The sequence below is a fragment of the Merops nubicus genome, unplaced genomic scaffold, assembly GCF_000691845.1.
Source record: "Merops nubicus isolate BGI_N331 unplaced genomic scaffold, ASM69184v1 scaffold14469, whole genome shotgun sequence".
NCBI lineage: Eukaryota > Metazoa > Chordata > Aves > Coraciiformes > Meropidae > Merops > Merops nubicus.
In genome coordinates this window covers 3510-18799 of record NW_008629099.1, presented here as the reverse complement: position 1 = coordinate 18799, position 15290 = coordinate 3510, and the positions used below count along the sequence as shown (strand labels likewise).

Genomic DNA, 15290 nt, shown 5'->3' with positions numbered 1-15290 from the left:
CGTTCGCGCCTGCGAAGTATACCAAAATGCCAAGTTTTGGAGGGGACCATCTGTGATTAGCTGATAGCTCCCTAGCCGGCAGCGTTAGTCAGCTCTGCTGAGGACCTTCCAAAGCGACTGCTGCATAGCAGCTACGACTGTAATGAAACCCTACCTCTAGGGGCTGCGTGTGCCGCTGGAACGGCCGCACGCCCAGCAGCTCCCCGACTTCCTTAGGCTTAGATTCTTTGTCAGGCCCTCGGCGTAATCTGGGGGCAGGGGGATGCGAGCTAGTGCAATGAAAATGAAAGCGCTGCGACATGAAGTGGAGAGTTCCGTGTCAAAGCTGTGGTGTGTTCCCCGACTTCACCAAGGGAGGTTTTCAGGTGAATGTTTGCCATAGAAAGGGGCACATCAAAACTTCAGCGTAGGCATGTTACAGTTGTAATTCATCTGTTTGCTTCTGAAGCTGGGTTGCGTTACTGAAGGTGTGTATACTGTCACATGTATGGTGCATGCGTATTTAGCTCAAATTCAGGACAAAACTCCAGAAGGCCTCTCTAGGAAGACCAGCGTCCCGTAGCTCGCCCGCATGGATCCGGCCGGGTAGCCCGCCACTGAGCGGTATGGGAGGGAGGGAGCTGGCAGCCTTGCTGGCTCCGCCTTCTACTGCTGTTGCGCAGCAGTCCCTGCAGAGCCTAGCACTGCGGAGTGCAGATGGTGTTTGTTCAACCTCGCCCCACCTCCTCGCTTATCTTTCAATCGCCGTGTATCTGTGGCTTCTAATAAGCATGTTCTTTTAAACACTGCACCTCTTACAGGTACTGACACAGCTTACTCAAATGTATGGTTAGTGGCTATAGGATGTTTTAAGCTGCTGGAAGAGTTAGAGAGGAAGAGTTTGGGAACACTTAACTGCTTAAATGCTGCTTAATGTCATGTCTTTATATAAAACTGTTTATGTAAAACAGTATGTGACTCAACTTGGTAACCCATAAGTATTGACCTAAATAAACTAGGTTCTCGCTACTTAAATCTGATCTACAGCTTTCTTTGGATATAAATATCCTACAGAAATGTAGCACATAGTGCACTTGACTTGGGCAATAAAAATGTAAATATCAGGCAAAGGTATGAGTGAGTTTGTGTTAATGATATACCCCAGGCAAGTGAAAATCTGTTAGGCTTCTATTCAGTGACCAGCAGAATGCTTCCATCTCAGAACCTACTGTTCAGTTGGTGATGTTCTCGGCAGCTCTGCTGGGATCCTAGGCTATCTCTTTTTTTTTTTTTTTAAAAACAAAAAATAGAACCTCTATGGGAATACTTCCTACAGCTGTTGAAATAGGAACAAGTGGAGTATGTAGCTGCAAATACCCTTTAGCTGCTCTTCTAGAAGTTGCTTGGTAGTGCAATCTTGATTCTTAAGAGTAGGTGAGCCACAGGCAGGTGGCCTTTATCATGGGCTGTTGCTCTAATGTATGTGTTATTTTTTGTAAGCAGCTTAGCTCTTGTATGGTTGCTGGAGCAATTGGCTTCTGGTTATTCTTCTTGTAACAGAAATGCTTTTTTATGTTTGTATGCAATATAGAAACGTAATTAAAATTTAAATTAGTAAAGTAAAAATGGATGGGTGGTGTATATAGCTTTTTCTAAATTTTTTATTGGCAGATGGCAAATATGTGCCCTTTATGGGCACAGCTAATGACTAAAATGTATCTGTCAATATTGCAGCTTCTGTGAGAAGGTTGTTGCTGCCCTGGTCACAGTGGGAACAAAACTGAGAAAGTGATGTTGAACTTAAGCAGTGAGTGTATCTCCTCTGTAAAGTTGTTTGGTTTTTTGATTCTTGGTGGAGTACTATGGGGTAGAGAGCTCAAGGAGCTTCCTTGAAGGAAATGTATGACTTCAGCTGCAATTCAACTGAAGTTATCCAGAATTTGTTTGAAGAATTGGCTGACTTGAAAACCTAGAGAAAGTATTTTTATAGTACCCAGACACCTTTGTGCTTTTCCAAAAGTGTAGTCCATTTTGGGTTTGGCCTTGAAGACCAAGGTGGTTTTATTGCTGTCAAATTCACTTGATTCAAAACTGTTTAATGATAGGTAAAGCCTCAGATAAAACCTCATTTTGTTGTAACTGAGATAGCAATTTTTACACCACTGAACCTTTCCCTAGTGGCCCTATGAGCTACTTTATGCTACTTGAGTCTGTAGACAACGGTCTGAAGAGAGTCTGGACAGCCATATGGCAAGTGCATTGAAATTGCTACTTTGGGCTGAAGCTGCTATATTTCTACAGCAAGGTCTTAGACGTGAAGCTTCATGTTAATTAAGAGATTATCTGATTCCAGAGAAGAGTATATTTTTCTAATTATAGCATTGTAACTTGGCAGAAGAGGCTAGTCTGCCTTAAATTTGGCATTTGGGGGTTACTGCTGCATTTTACACACACAATGTTTAAAGCTGAGGCTAGTTTCCCAAAGTATTACTGGCAGTAGTCTGAGTAGCCTGCTGTGTGTGAGTGTTTTTAAAACCAGTCTAGAGAGATCTGTGTGCTTTAAGTTCACTAGTGTTGCTTGGGTGATTGATACACACAGTAATCCATTATTTGGGTGTACAAGATACTGCAGGGTCCCGAAATGAGGACAGGCTGACAGTTACTCCTCAGCGAGCAATCCTGATGACTTTTGAGCTGTTAGAATGATCTTTAAATGCTATGGATGAGCCCTGCAGAGCAGCTACCATGTTCAGAGGGCTCTGCAATTTGTCTTGTTTTGCCTTGAACTTTTACTGTGACTATAATGATATTCTCTTCTGTTGCAGGCTGATCAACTGACAGAAGAGCAGATTGCAGGTGAGGTTTTTACATGCTGTGTTGCTACTCCTACTTGACCTGGCACATCTCTTAATCCAGTGACAGTGTTACACAAGATATTTAGCTTTCTTAGATACTAAAGAAGTATTGTGGATACTAAAGAAGTATTGTGGGATGTTTTAATTTGCCACTTAGTTTTAGAGCTTTATCTATGATGAAAGCACCATGCATACAGTGAATCTGAATTTTTGTTCTCTGCAATAGTTGGACAATCCTCACAGCTTTACTAGCTAGTAGACTTGAGGCACTTACTCTTTTTCCTTTCATGACTACAGAATGGTCCCAAGTGCAAACTGAAAGGCGGGGGTGTGGAAGTGGGGGGTGTCAGTCTCTGGTGAAGACTTGGAATCTGGAGTGCTCTTCTAACAGAATGCAAAATAATACACTTTGTGGTCTCCTGTCAGTGGTAGTGTTTCAAAGTGGCAGTTCTTGATGACAGCAGAGACTGGCTTCATGATGACAGTGCTTGATATTCCATATTTGGAACTGTACTGTGGACTTGGACACAAGTGTTCTGTGCACTGTTCTGATGGCCTGGCGCTTGTGCTGCAATGCTTAAATAGATGGGCATCTCTTACATCTCGGTGTTGTCCCCGTAACAGTGGGTTCTGTGCATTGACAACTGTCCTGGTGGCTAAAACTCTTGGCTGTCACATGTCCTGCATTCTGTGCACTGTTCTGATGGCCTGGCGCTTGTGCTGCAATGCTTAAATAAATGGGCATCTCTTACATCTTGGTGTTGTCCCCGTAACAGTGGGTTCTGTGCACTGACAACTGTCCTTCTGGTGGCTAAAACTCCTGGCTGTCCCGTGTCCTGCATGCAGGCTGCACAAACTAGTACCTGTCACTGCTTTCTAAAGACTGATTATAACTAGTAATTGATGTGACTTAAAGCTGGTAATGCAGAATTCAGCCTTGCCATGGACATTCAAAAATTTCAGGGATTTTGATCTGACAAGTGTGTAGTGTTAATACTAGAAAGTCTTAGAGTACATAACTGTCATGTGAAATGATTTTAGAGGGTGTTAGGGTTCTGCTAATCTAATAGTACCGGGTCAGGCATACAAATAACAGCCTCTAAGAGGTATTGGTATTTTAACTACAGCATAGCTCTCGAAGACACTGTGTTAAATAGAAGAGTCATAATGAGCTAGTTTGTTTTTCCATAATTGCCAAATTTGAAGTGTAACCACATTCTTCTGTAGCTTTTAGACTTCAAAAGTTTGCTTGAACTCATAGGAGACTAATTACTTAGTCTATTTACTTGTTGCCATGGTACTGTCTTATGAGTAAGCACAAGCCAAATCTAGTTCAACTTGAGATTTTTTTCTGGAAGTGGCCTACATATCTGAAGGGTTTTGTGATCAGTTTAGTTGGGGCAGGCTTTATCAATTGTCACTGCTGTCTTTTCAATAATGGCTCATTGTTCCTGTTCTTAACCATAGAGGCTATTAGTTGATGTAGCTGATTATGAAATATAAACAGGAAGCTTATTAACACTACCTCAGGATTAGAGCAAATGTTAGCTGTTCAGTAATGATAGTATAGTTCTCAGAGCCAAAAGTGAGTATTAATAAGCTTGTTATCCTGGAATAGGTTTTCATCTGTGTGGGAAAAAATAAAAGGGTAGCTTGGTGTTGGTATCCAGTGTAAAACAGTCTGCCACTTTCAGTTCAGCTCTAATATTTCATGAAGCAAATGTGCTTATGAGTAAACCTCTGATGGGAGGATGTAAGCTTACTGCTGGTCTCTTAAGAAACTATCCCCAGTACTGCTTAGGAAGGGTTGCAGCTGACTAAGCAGTTTGCTTAGTTTTGCTGTTGAAGGCCAGTGTCTTGCATGGGGAAACTTAGAGGTACAGTTTGCATGTTTTATAGAGACTATGTTATTTCGAAGGCTTCTGAGCCCCCTTACCATCCCATTTCAGCTTATCTGAAGATACCTAGCTCTTGATTTGAAGGCAGGCTTAAGAAAATGGTACTACAAAGCTGAGACAACATTCCCTTTCTTAAATAGAAGGCCAGAGTAGCTAAAGCAGCCACTTCTGAGACTAAAACAAATCTACCTTGACTGTGAAGCACCAGAATACAGCAGTTAAAGATTTCAGATGTTCTTATTTCCTGGGGAACTCATTGGTCATATAGGACTGAGGCTTCTTGTCATTACAGTAGGGGTAAAAGACTTTGGAGGTTTTGTTCATATGAAGGACTGACTTGAAAGCTGAGTAGGTACAGGAAGAAGTGAATGCTAGTTGCAGCCTCATTCATTAAGAATTCATGTTGACAAGTCAATTGGGCACTCCTTTGGTTAAGCGTTTTATTAAGAAAGGTATATAGGTGAGGATCATCTGGTGTGGGTGGTCATAAGGGGAAAAAAAAAAATCTGAAGATGCTTTTGTCCCAGAGCAGCTGGTCTAGTAAGCTGTGCTTCCTTCCCCAGGAGCTCAAAGGTCTAAATGAGCTCTCTGAACAAGTAGGTCTATGTATGGTGTTTGTTATGCCATATTCCTTTAGCATGCTGTGGCTCTCTGTTGGGAGTCTGACCACAAGAGTTCTTTAGAATTTATATCATAGTGGAAATAGTCATGTTTAAGTGCTGAGCTCCTGGTAGCTGTGAGAGAACAATTATTCTCCTATAAAAGTTCCAGACATAGCTGGCTAAGCTGTGTGAGAGTGGGCATGGTAGTTCTGGTTCACTGAACAATTAGGTCACTGAAGACTGCCACTTCATCTGGAAGGGTAATGTGGTACAGAGATGCCTCAGAAGCTATTGTTAAAGAGAACATTTTGAGCTAGGGTGTTAGTTTGCATTGTTGGACTAGCCTTTCTTTCATGGGGCCTGGAAGTTGTCTTTTCTTTTGGTGCAGTGTGCTTTTTGGAAGGAAGGAAAGGCTGAAAACTTGTAGGCTGGCCTGAAGATGAGTGGTTTTGCTGGAACTGTCCTCAGGTTTCTGATGGATTAGCCTTATCTAGGCTACAAGAGAATCTTCAGTTGCGGTTTGGTAAAGAGGAGTGTTGACTTGAGGGAGGATTTGCTTCACGTTCTACATGGAGTCATTAGGTGTTTCATAAGTGTGGGAGGTGTGTTTTAAATGTTGCAGGAAGCCATAATTGTTAGTTGCTCACTGAACTTCAGTGTTTCATAGCTGCTGTCACTGGTTATTGGTGCAGATCCTCTAAGGCTGCACTGGCCTGTTCCTGTTCTAAATGGCCTGTGTAGGCTGTCTGTTATTTGTTTGTTCTAATTATTGGAGGTGGTTCCTAGAAGTGGTTAAGAGGTATTTTAATCATACTCCTAACTTGATTCAGCATTTCAAACAGGAATATGCTGCTGACCTGTGTCTCACTGTACTGTTTTTACAGTTACACTTTATAGCTGGTTGTTTCTTAGCCTACAGCATCTTTGAGTAAAAGGAAGGTAAAGAGTTGTCCTTTGTGTGGTTCATTTCAGGTGTTCAGAATATTGCACTGAATGGCCGATCTTGTAGAAAGCAGCTCTTTGAATTTTGTGAAGAAAAAAGTATTTTTTCTAAGCAGGGTCATTGCAGTACTGTGAAGTCTGCTTAATGTCTGAGTTAGTGACAGTTGACCTTCAAGCTAAGGACGGAGTGGTTAACAGCTAAATATTTTGAATAATACTTGAGTACCTGACTTGACGAAGACTTAGGTGTTCCTCTTTTGAGGTCCTTCTATGATAGAATGTGAATCTATTAGGTTTGACCCAAAAGCCTTTTCTTCCTTCATGTAAAACTCGACTGCTATTAAACTTGTGTTGCCTCCAAGCTAATTGAAACTAGTCTTCAAGACTGGAAGTTATTACAGGTGCAGGTTATAGTTGCCTGTTTGGGTAGGCCTGTTTTGCTCTGTGATTATACAATACCTATAAACTAAGAAAAAATAAATACATTACTGTAAAAAATACATTGTATATAAAAATACCGAAACTGTTTTGTCTGGTCCTGTGGTAGCCTTGCTCTGATTGTTCTGTGCTAAATAGAGGGAGTTGGCTTTTGGAACACTTCAGGCTGTTAGATGCAGAAGAGTGTTTTTTTCCTGGATGGGACTCAACAGTGGCTCTGGTGTTACAGCTGTGTTCATGAACTATAAAAAGTCTATTTTTGTAGTTGCGTTTTTTAACGCTTCTCAACTTGTACTCGCCTCGAGTGTTTCAGAGTATGAAATGGATGAAGTAAGACTTTATACAGCTCATGTGAAAACACAACTTTTACTGTGACTAATTCTGGTCTGGGGAAAGCCACCATCTGGAAAGCTAGCTGCTTGGAAATGTTGAAAAATTAATTCTTGGAAGTATTTCTGATGCAGGAATACCTTTGAGCTAATGAGTTCTCCAGAGGTTGTGATCCTGGGTGCTTTGAAAGCTGTAAAAGGATCTGAACTACATCAAGGGAACAGATAAGTTTTTCATGTTCAGCTGTAATTTGTGTATGAACTGCTGCAGTCCAGCTGAGCTAGATTAAGGTCTGTAGCCAAAAACTAAACAGATGGCATGGATTAAAACCAACCCCATTTTTGGACTGGACAATCAAACATGTTTTGCTTGTATTCATATTGCTGGCTACAATACAGCCATTGTAAGGGGCTAAGATGTGGCATTGAAACAGTTAAGCAGTCTTACAGCTGTTCTCAACTAGTTTTATGAAGACTGTTTCAGGAAACAGTAGGGCTGAAGCAGATTTTTAGACAACTTTTCAGAAGCTAAGACCTCAATGACTTTATTCCTTGAGCAACTGACCGGAGTTGTGTATATACATGGACTGAAGAATTTCAGCAGTCCAGTGGGGAGAGCTGGCAGGAATTCTTTTTAGCTGTGGCCAAATGTTCAGACCTATGTATGGTGCTAGGTACTGCAGCTTCGTGTAGTGTATGCTGTTTAGACTTAATGTCCAGTGGGAGTCAGTTATAACAAGAAACTTTGATTTTGTCTGATGTTCTCTTTCCATTTACTTGTTTCTATTAGTAATAGAAGTGCTACAAAGCTGTTGCATTTCTTTTGAGTACTATTTTTCAGCCTTCTCAAAATCTCATTTTTTTTTCTCATGAAGTAAACCAGATCCTACCATGTATGTGGGTTATTCTAGTTGCAGATGGCTGTTCCTTTCACCTCTGTATGGAGGATCCTTGTTCAGGATAGATAGTAACAAGCATCTGAGTACTTTTGAAGTGGATCACTTTCCATCTTATTGAGGTCAAAATACATTTGTTTTGTGGACTAGCGGGTTTTCTAGATGCTGGTGTTTCCATATTTGCATTATATTCTATATATTATATATACTATATAAGTATGGTGTTTCCATATTTGCAGCAGGCTGAGCAGTATACTGAAATTTTTTTAAGAGAACAAAATCAAGTTTTAGTTACAACAGTAACCAACATCATCTTCCTCTGTGATTAAGTAAATGTAACACTTCAAAGCTCAAGAGATTAACTCCTTTTTTGTTGTTGTCCAGAATTCAAAGAAGCCTTTTCACTATTTGACAAGGATGGTGATGGTACTATAACTACAAAGGAGCTGGGGACAGTGATGAGATCGCTTGGTCAGAACCCCACAGAGGCAGAACTACAGGATATGATCAATGAAGTAGATGCTGATGGTAAGTTTTTACTAGTAAGTAATTTAATAAAGTGCTCTAAACCAGGTTTTTCTAATAAAGCAACTATTTTGCAGGCAATGGCACAATTGACTTTCCAGAGTTTCTGACAATGATGGCAAGAAAAATGAAAGATACAGATAGTGAAGAAGAAATTAGAGAAGCGTTCCGTGTGTTTGACAAGGTATTAAAATGTTTACTTATACAAACATTTCTGTTAAGAAAACTCAGACTGACTGCTAGTGATCTTCCTCACTGAATGGAAGGCTATCTGGAATCCTGTCATCTAGAACCTCAAGATGGTTCAGGGGCTATACCTGAAAGTCAAATGAGTCATCGTGATAGTAGTGGGTGATAATACTAAGCTACAGCTTGCTATGATACTAAAATACTTGTACAAAGCTCGTAGGGAAATGGCTTAAATACTTAAAATGGTAATCTTTTACATCTTTCATATAGTCTTTCCTAAGTAAATTGCTAAATTAGTCTAAAGTTGCCTCTTTAAACAAGGTATGCTTCAAACAAAATGTATGATGTTAAGTACCTTGGGGTGTGGGGAGGAATAAGTCAATCTGGTTCGTATACACTAATACTTGAATATCCATTGTCCAAATGAGGATGGAATATGTAAAAGTGGTCTCTGAAGGCCTTGTGGCTTTGTGCTGGACTCCATGAAGCAGGTGAATGGAGCTTCTGTTCCAAGAAATAGGCAGTCTTGAACCAGACAGTCACATGATTAAATAGGCATCTGTCCCCTAAAAAGGTTTCAAAAGGTGCCGATGACTTTGTCAGTGGTTAAAAAATGCCTTGGGATAGGACAGCGAAAGTAGACTGTATTGAATAAGCTGTCTTTAAAAGTCTTGTTAAAACTAAGATCCTGGACTGTACTGAAGATAGGCTTACAGCTCTCATTTGCCTTGTGCAAATGCTAGTAGTTAAAGCTACATGGACTTCTTAAGGTTCAGCTTGCTTTGCAGCATTCTTCTGTTGCTCAGCCTTGGACCAGTCTGTTCCCATCGTCCTTTTTTTCCTTTCCCAGGATGGTAACGGTTACATTAGTGCTGCAGAGCTCCGTCATGTGATGACAAATCTTGGGGAGAAGCTAACAGATGAAGAAGTTGATGAAATGATTAGGGAAGCAGACATTGATGGTGATGGTCAAGTAAACTATGAAGGTAAGGAGTGGTTAACTCATTCTTTCTGTGTGGTGATTGTCATGCTGATGACTGTAGAAGCTGATATGGCTATACCCCACATTTAAGCAGGGAAATACTCAGATGAGATCTTCTCAACAGTTAGTGTTCCTTTAATGTGTTTTACTATGTACGGTCATGCTGATGACTGTAGAAGCTGATAGCCACCCCAAGTTTAAGCAGGGAAATATTCAGATGAGATCTTCTCAACAGTTGTGTTCCTTTTACGTGTTTTACTATGTACATTGTGTACCTCCCAGTAGGTTTGGGAGGGTTACTGCTGCCTTTGTGCCAAAGGCAAAAAATTACTATTCAGCTGTGCAGTGCAAGAAATAACTTTCTAAATCTAATGATGTCTAATGACCATTACAATAAGGAAGTGAGCAGAGATGTTCACATACTGTTCTTACTGTTCTTTTCACTAATGATGTTGATCTGACTGTAGCCAGCCACTTCTTTCACTAATGCTTTTAAAGTTACTAATTAGAGGGGGAAGCCCTCTAAATATGCAGAAATATCAAGACCTTTAGAAGACCCCTTAACTAATCTAGCACAATAGCTGCAGCAGTAGCTTATTTTTTTCTTCTTTCTTAAGACCTTTAGAAGACCCCTTAACTAATTTAGCACAATAGCTGCAGCAGTAGCTTTTTTCTTCTTTCTTCCTGGCATTGAAAGTTAAATGAAGTCATGCAAGCAGGAGGAGTTCTGTTAGACAATTGCTTGCAGCTCAGAAGCACTAACATTTTCATTTTAACTTTCTGAACATGTGTAGAAAAGAGCTACTTTATTTTCAGGTAACAGCCTTTTTCTGAGATCTAGATGTGGCCTCCCTTTAAGGCCTCTCTCACTGTGGCCTTGGGATGAGCCTCTCCTCTGAGAGAAGGTTTTTATGAGCAGGGCTTCTGCTCCATAACTGTCCATAGGAATAGCCTATCCTAGAGGCTGACACTAGAGAGGGTGTGTAGGTATCCCTCTTTCCAGTTGCTCTTTTGAAACTTGAGCAACCAGTTAAATCCGCTTATGTTCCCATTTTCTTTGTTACTGCACCTAATACTAAGGTTCAGCAAAACAAGGGCAGAATCCTGCTTTGTGGGGTCTAACTTCCAGTGTGCTGTGAATAAGCAATGTTTCAGTGCCTTGAAGCCCATCAGGCAAAATGATGACTTGGGCTGTTCTGCTTTGAAAAAAAAATTCAAACCAACACAATGTCTTGCTTTTACACCTCCTTAACCCATGGTCACTTCAGCACAATTTCTGCTGATCTCTTGGATGTCTCTTCCCTATCTGTAAGGTAGTGGGCATGAGGACTCTGTAATATTTTATTCTGGAAGTAAAGGCTGTTCCCCCATTCACTGAGGGACCAACGTTTTTGGGTAAAAAGTAGAGGCTTTTTGCTGTTAAAAACAGGAGGGTTTTAGGTGTGAATGCTGGAAAGGAGACTGTGTAGAAGATGGGTTTTTAAACTGAAAACACAAATTCTAGGAAGTGTTCAGCACTGCTAAGGCAGGTCACTTCTCAGATCTTGTAACTTGGATTTTTCTCTGAGTAACTCTTATGCAACTCTTTCCTTTTACAGAGTTTGTACAAATGATGACAGCGAAGTGAAGACGTTGTACAGAATGTGTTAAATTTCTTGTACAAAATTGTTTATTTGCCTTTTCTCTGTTTGTAACTTATCTGTAAAAGGTTTTTCCCTTACTGTCAAAAGAATATGCATGTATAGTAATTAGAAGGCCATTCCTCCATGTTTTTCTCCTCCTTTATATTACTGTCATTGTTCTGATTTTTGGAAAATTGATCTAAGTAACAAATGTTGCATGTGGCTTACTCTGGATATTTAAGCCCTTCTGCACATCTGAAGTTAGATGGAGTTGGTTAACTGAGGGAACATCTGGGTTGTCTGTTTAAAAAGTAGCTTTCTTTAGGAGACTTGGGTATGACTAGTGTAACAAGTTACACAAAGCAAGCTAGGGTTTACCATGCATTAGCAATTCCTTAGTTAAAGCAAGATGCTGGCTCCGAGTTCTCCAGTACACAAAGGAGTTTATTCCGCTTTCTGTGATGGAGGATAAGGACTCTTGCAGCTAACTGCAGGATAAAACCATGTGAATAGTACATATACATGTGGCTAATGCACTGTAAAAATCATTCTCCTGGCTTACTTCACAGTAACTTGTTTGTGGCCATACCTGTAACATGTTGTTGAAATGTGGAGTCTTAACATTGTGGACGATTGACAGTCAACAATATGAAACTTAAGTTGCACTAATGCAAAACGGGTGATTTATCCAGGTACTCGTACACAAGGTTTTTTTTGTACTGCTGGTCCTGTACCAGAAAACATTTTTCTCCTCTTGTTACTATGCTTTTTAAACTTTGTTTAGCCACTTATTTTAAAAAAAATCTGCTTATGGCACGATTTGCCTCAAATCCATTCCAAGTTGTATATTTGTTTTCCAATAAAAAATTACAATTTACCCATACTGTTTCAATGTATCCTTGAATTATTTACAGGAATTGTTCAATACAGTTGCTGCTCTATGTGTTTCAGTATGTAGCAGTTTGGTTTGCTTATGCAATGGATTGGCTGTCTTAAAATAGCTTGGAAGGTGAAAACTTAGTCCTTAAACTCTGGCCCTTAATAGTATTGTTGACTTGAAGAAGCTTTCTTACTAGTAGTTTAAAATGTATTTTACAGTCTTGTGTGGAGCTTGGTGCTTCAATAAACTTACCGTAGTGACTGGCTATGCCCACTATCTGTAGACATTGTGAACTGGATGTTGACCTAGTTCAATAGTTGACCTAAAATTAAAATTCCTTGTTCAGACAACTAAACCTGTTTGCTTTCTTTTAATTATTTTGGAGTTTATTCCCTGTCAGCTGTTACATTGGGGTAACTTAGTCTCACACCTGGACTTTTCTGAAATTGCCATATCTGAGTTGCTGTTGAGCATGCAGGAAGCTCAAGTAAGGAGGGAAAACACACTCTTACTGATCTGCTAATGAGCATGATTGTACTTCTAGCACCCTTTTTTTTCTCAAGGTTTAAAATTTGTGGTTATGTGTGTTCTTTAAAGCAGAAAACCTGGTTTTGACCAAGGATAAATCCAAGACCTTAAAACAATGCCAGAGGCTTTGTGCCATTTCCCTCTGTACTATCTCAGCAAGAACCTGAGTGATCTTACATAGTTACCTTGTTTGGGGTTTCTGGTTGTCTTTTAAACAAAGCATTGGCCCCTGCATCTAGTTAACCTCACTGCTGGTCCTAGCAGAACAGTTACTTGATGTTTTCGAAGTGTTTTAATCCTCTTTGAGGTATAATTAAAGTGAAAATGTACCATAAGGACAGCTGATCAACCTGATCTCAGAAACACTTGATCAAATGTTTTTGTTCCCTGAAGTCCTGCTCCCTAAGGACTATAAACAGCTCCGTCGGTTTTCCAGAGGAGGCTTGTCAAAAGTGTTTAAATTGCCAGCATCAGAGTTCCTTGGAATTGTTGCTTGTGGACTAGCAATCTGATTGAGGAGGCTTGTGCAGTCTAAATACTCTAGCAGTTAGGGTTTGCCTTCTACAAAACGAATGGTGGAACAAACACTTCAGTCTCTATCCTGTGGCCTGGGAGCCTGGGGACAAGATACAGGTCCTTAAACTGGCACAGGGTGATTAGAGCTTGATGGAACCATCAGAACAACCACTTGAGATTCTGAATTCCAGGAGTATTGGAAGTGTCATTTTTGAGGTAAGTCATGCAAATGAGGATCTGACAAGAATTTGTATTTGCCAGTCTGGTGTCTTGATGTTCAGTAGGCTGGGAGTTGCACTTTGCCCCAGTGTTGTCTTCTGCAACTTGGTGTGCATTTGGGTGCATCTGGCTGAAGTAAAATGGAGAAGTTCTCCCTCATGAAAGACTGCCTCAGCCAAGATAATTGCTGTTCATAAAATGAAGGGGTGAAGGATGTGTGATGAGAAGGCCATCTTTATCTACTGTCATTTTAGGTGCTCCCTGTGAAGTGTGTTGGGTCACAGGAATGAAGGCTGCTGGTTTTGTGTAGTGTAAATGTCTGTACTGCATATTGTCTAAATGAAATGCCTGCCTTGTAGGTCTTGTATCCTGCATAGCTCATGCTTTAACTGCAGAATGGGGGTGTTACCTTTCAGTACTTCTGCTAGTGGGAGAATGTCCTCTGAGATAGTGAAGAAGCATGGTGGCAGCTAATGGCATTGATCACTAGAATTTTAACCTTTTGGCTGAGGTGCATTGCAGGTGCTTTTGTTGCTGTGGAACAGGTAGTCCCTGGGTCATTCTAGGCAGATTTCTGGGTACATGTAGGGGTAGGAATAATCTGAATTTTAAAGTTCAGCTTTGGTAGCTTGTGACCTGGTGGTGCTGTTCCATTCTAAATGAGGGGGTGAGGCAGGAAATCTTTTGAAGATGGCTGTTCCCTGAATGCATAGGATTTGGGGGAGATGTGTCCATGTGTATAAAAACCTGATGGGAGAGGATGAAAGCAGAGACAGATTGATCCTAGTAGCACCCAGTGGCAGGACAAGAGGCAGTGAGCACAAACTTAAAAATATGAATTTGTATTTGAGCAGGAGAAAACACTTGTGCTGTGAGGTTGGTGAAACACAGGTTGTGGAGTGTCTATGCAGATTCAAAACTTGGCTGGCTGGGTGCTGGGCAGGTGGCTCTAGCTGACCCTGCTGGAGCAGGGACTTGGATCAGGTCATCTCCAGAGGTCATGGAATTGTTTAGACTGGAGGGGAAGTGAAAATGCCCCAGCTAGCTCCCTAGGCTTACCATGGTGTGCAACCCTGTCCTCATATCGTGGCCTTTCCCAGCAAAGCAGGCGTGTAACTGCTAGTGTGTCTCTAACTCATTCTGGTACTGTTGGAGTCACCAAGCAGGACTATAGAAGACACTCTGTACCTCAGGGCTGCAAAGCTGTCCTCGAAATAAATACATCCCTAAGCACTTGTAGCTGTGGAGTACTGCTGGATCAGGAATAGCAGCTGGTGAGCTTGCGGCCTGTTAAGATACAGCTAATAAATTCTGGGCAGCTGATGGGTGAAGGAGACAGTCAGTGAGGATAGGAGGCTGCTAATAAGGTCAGCCTAGTGATTTGAGGAGAAGGTAGGTGTGTATGTAATGCAGGCTAGGTACTTGGCCTTTCTCATGGGGCCATTCGTCTCTACAGACTTGGCAGGAGTAAGGTAGCCCAGTCTGCTGCATCTGAGCAGTCCCTTTCAGGAGTTCTCTGGTAACAACCTGGACACAATGAGTACCTTTCTTACAGAAATGTCCATCACTTTTATTATATGGCTATGCTGTGTTTCTTGGACAGTAGCTCAGTCCAGTTAAGAGAAGCTATGTCAAAACTGTCATATAAGGATGGGGAGTTTCCATAGTCCAGGAGTACTTGTCATTGCTGGCCACTGACAGCAATGACAGCAACTCCAGTGGGAGTTGGTGAGAAGTAATAGACTAAAAAGTCTTGAAATACTGCATTTAAAAGCAGCTTTCCCATTGAACTCTTCATGGTGTTGTGGATGAAGGAATTAAGGAAGTTCATTCTAATTCAGTTAGTCTGTCAAACAGACTTTTCAGTTTAACTGTTTAGCAAAGAACTTC

General features: G+C 40.9%; 1 protein-coding gene across 1 annotated transcript; it reads left to right on the top strand.

Annotated features, from left to right (window-relative positions):
* Positions 1–2804: 2804 nt before the first annotated feature.
* On the top strand, positions 2805–12492 carry LOC103779262 (calmodulin; the record flags this gene model as incomplete). The annotated part of the gene is made up of 5 exons (XM_008946889.1): positions 2805–2835; positions 8324–8467; positions 8542–8648; positions 9504–9639; positions 11234–12492. Coding segments are annotated over 5 exons (447 nt in total), but the record flags the coding sequence as incomplete, so codon positions are not given.
* Positions 12493–15290: the final 2798 nt, after the last annotated feature.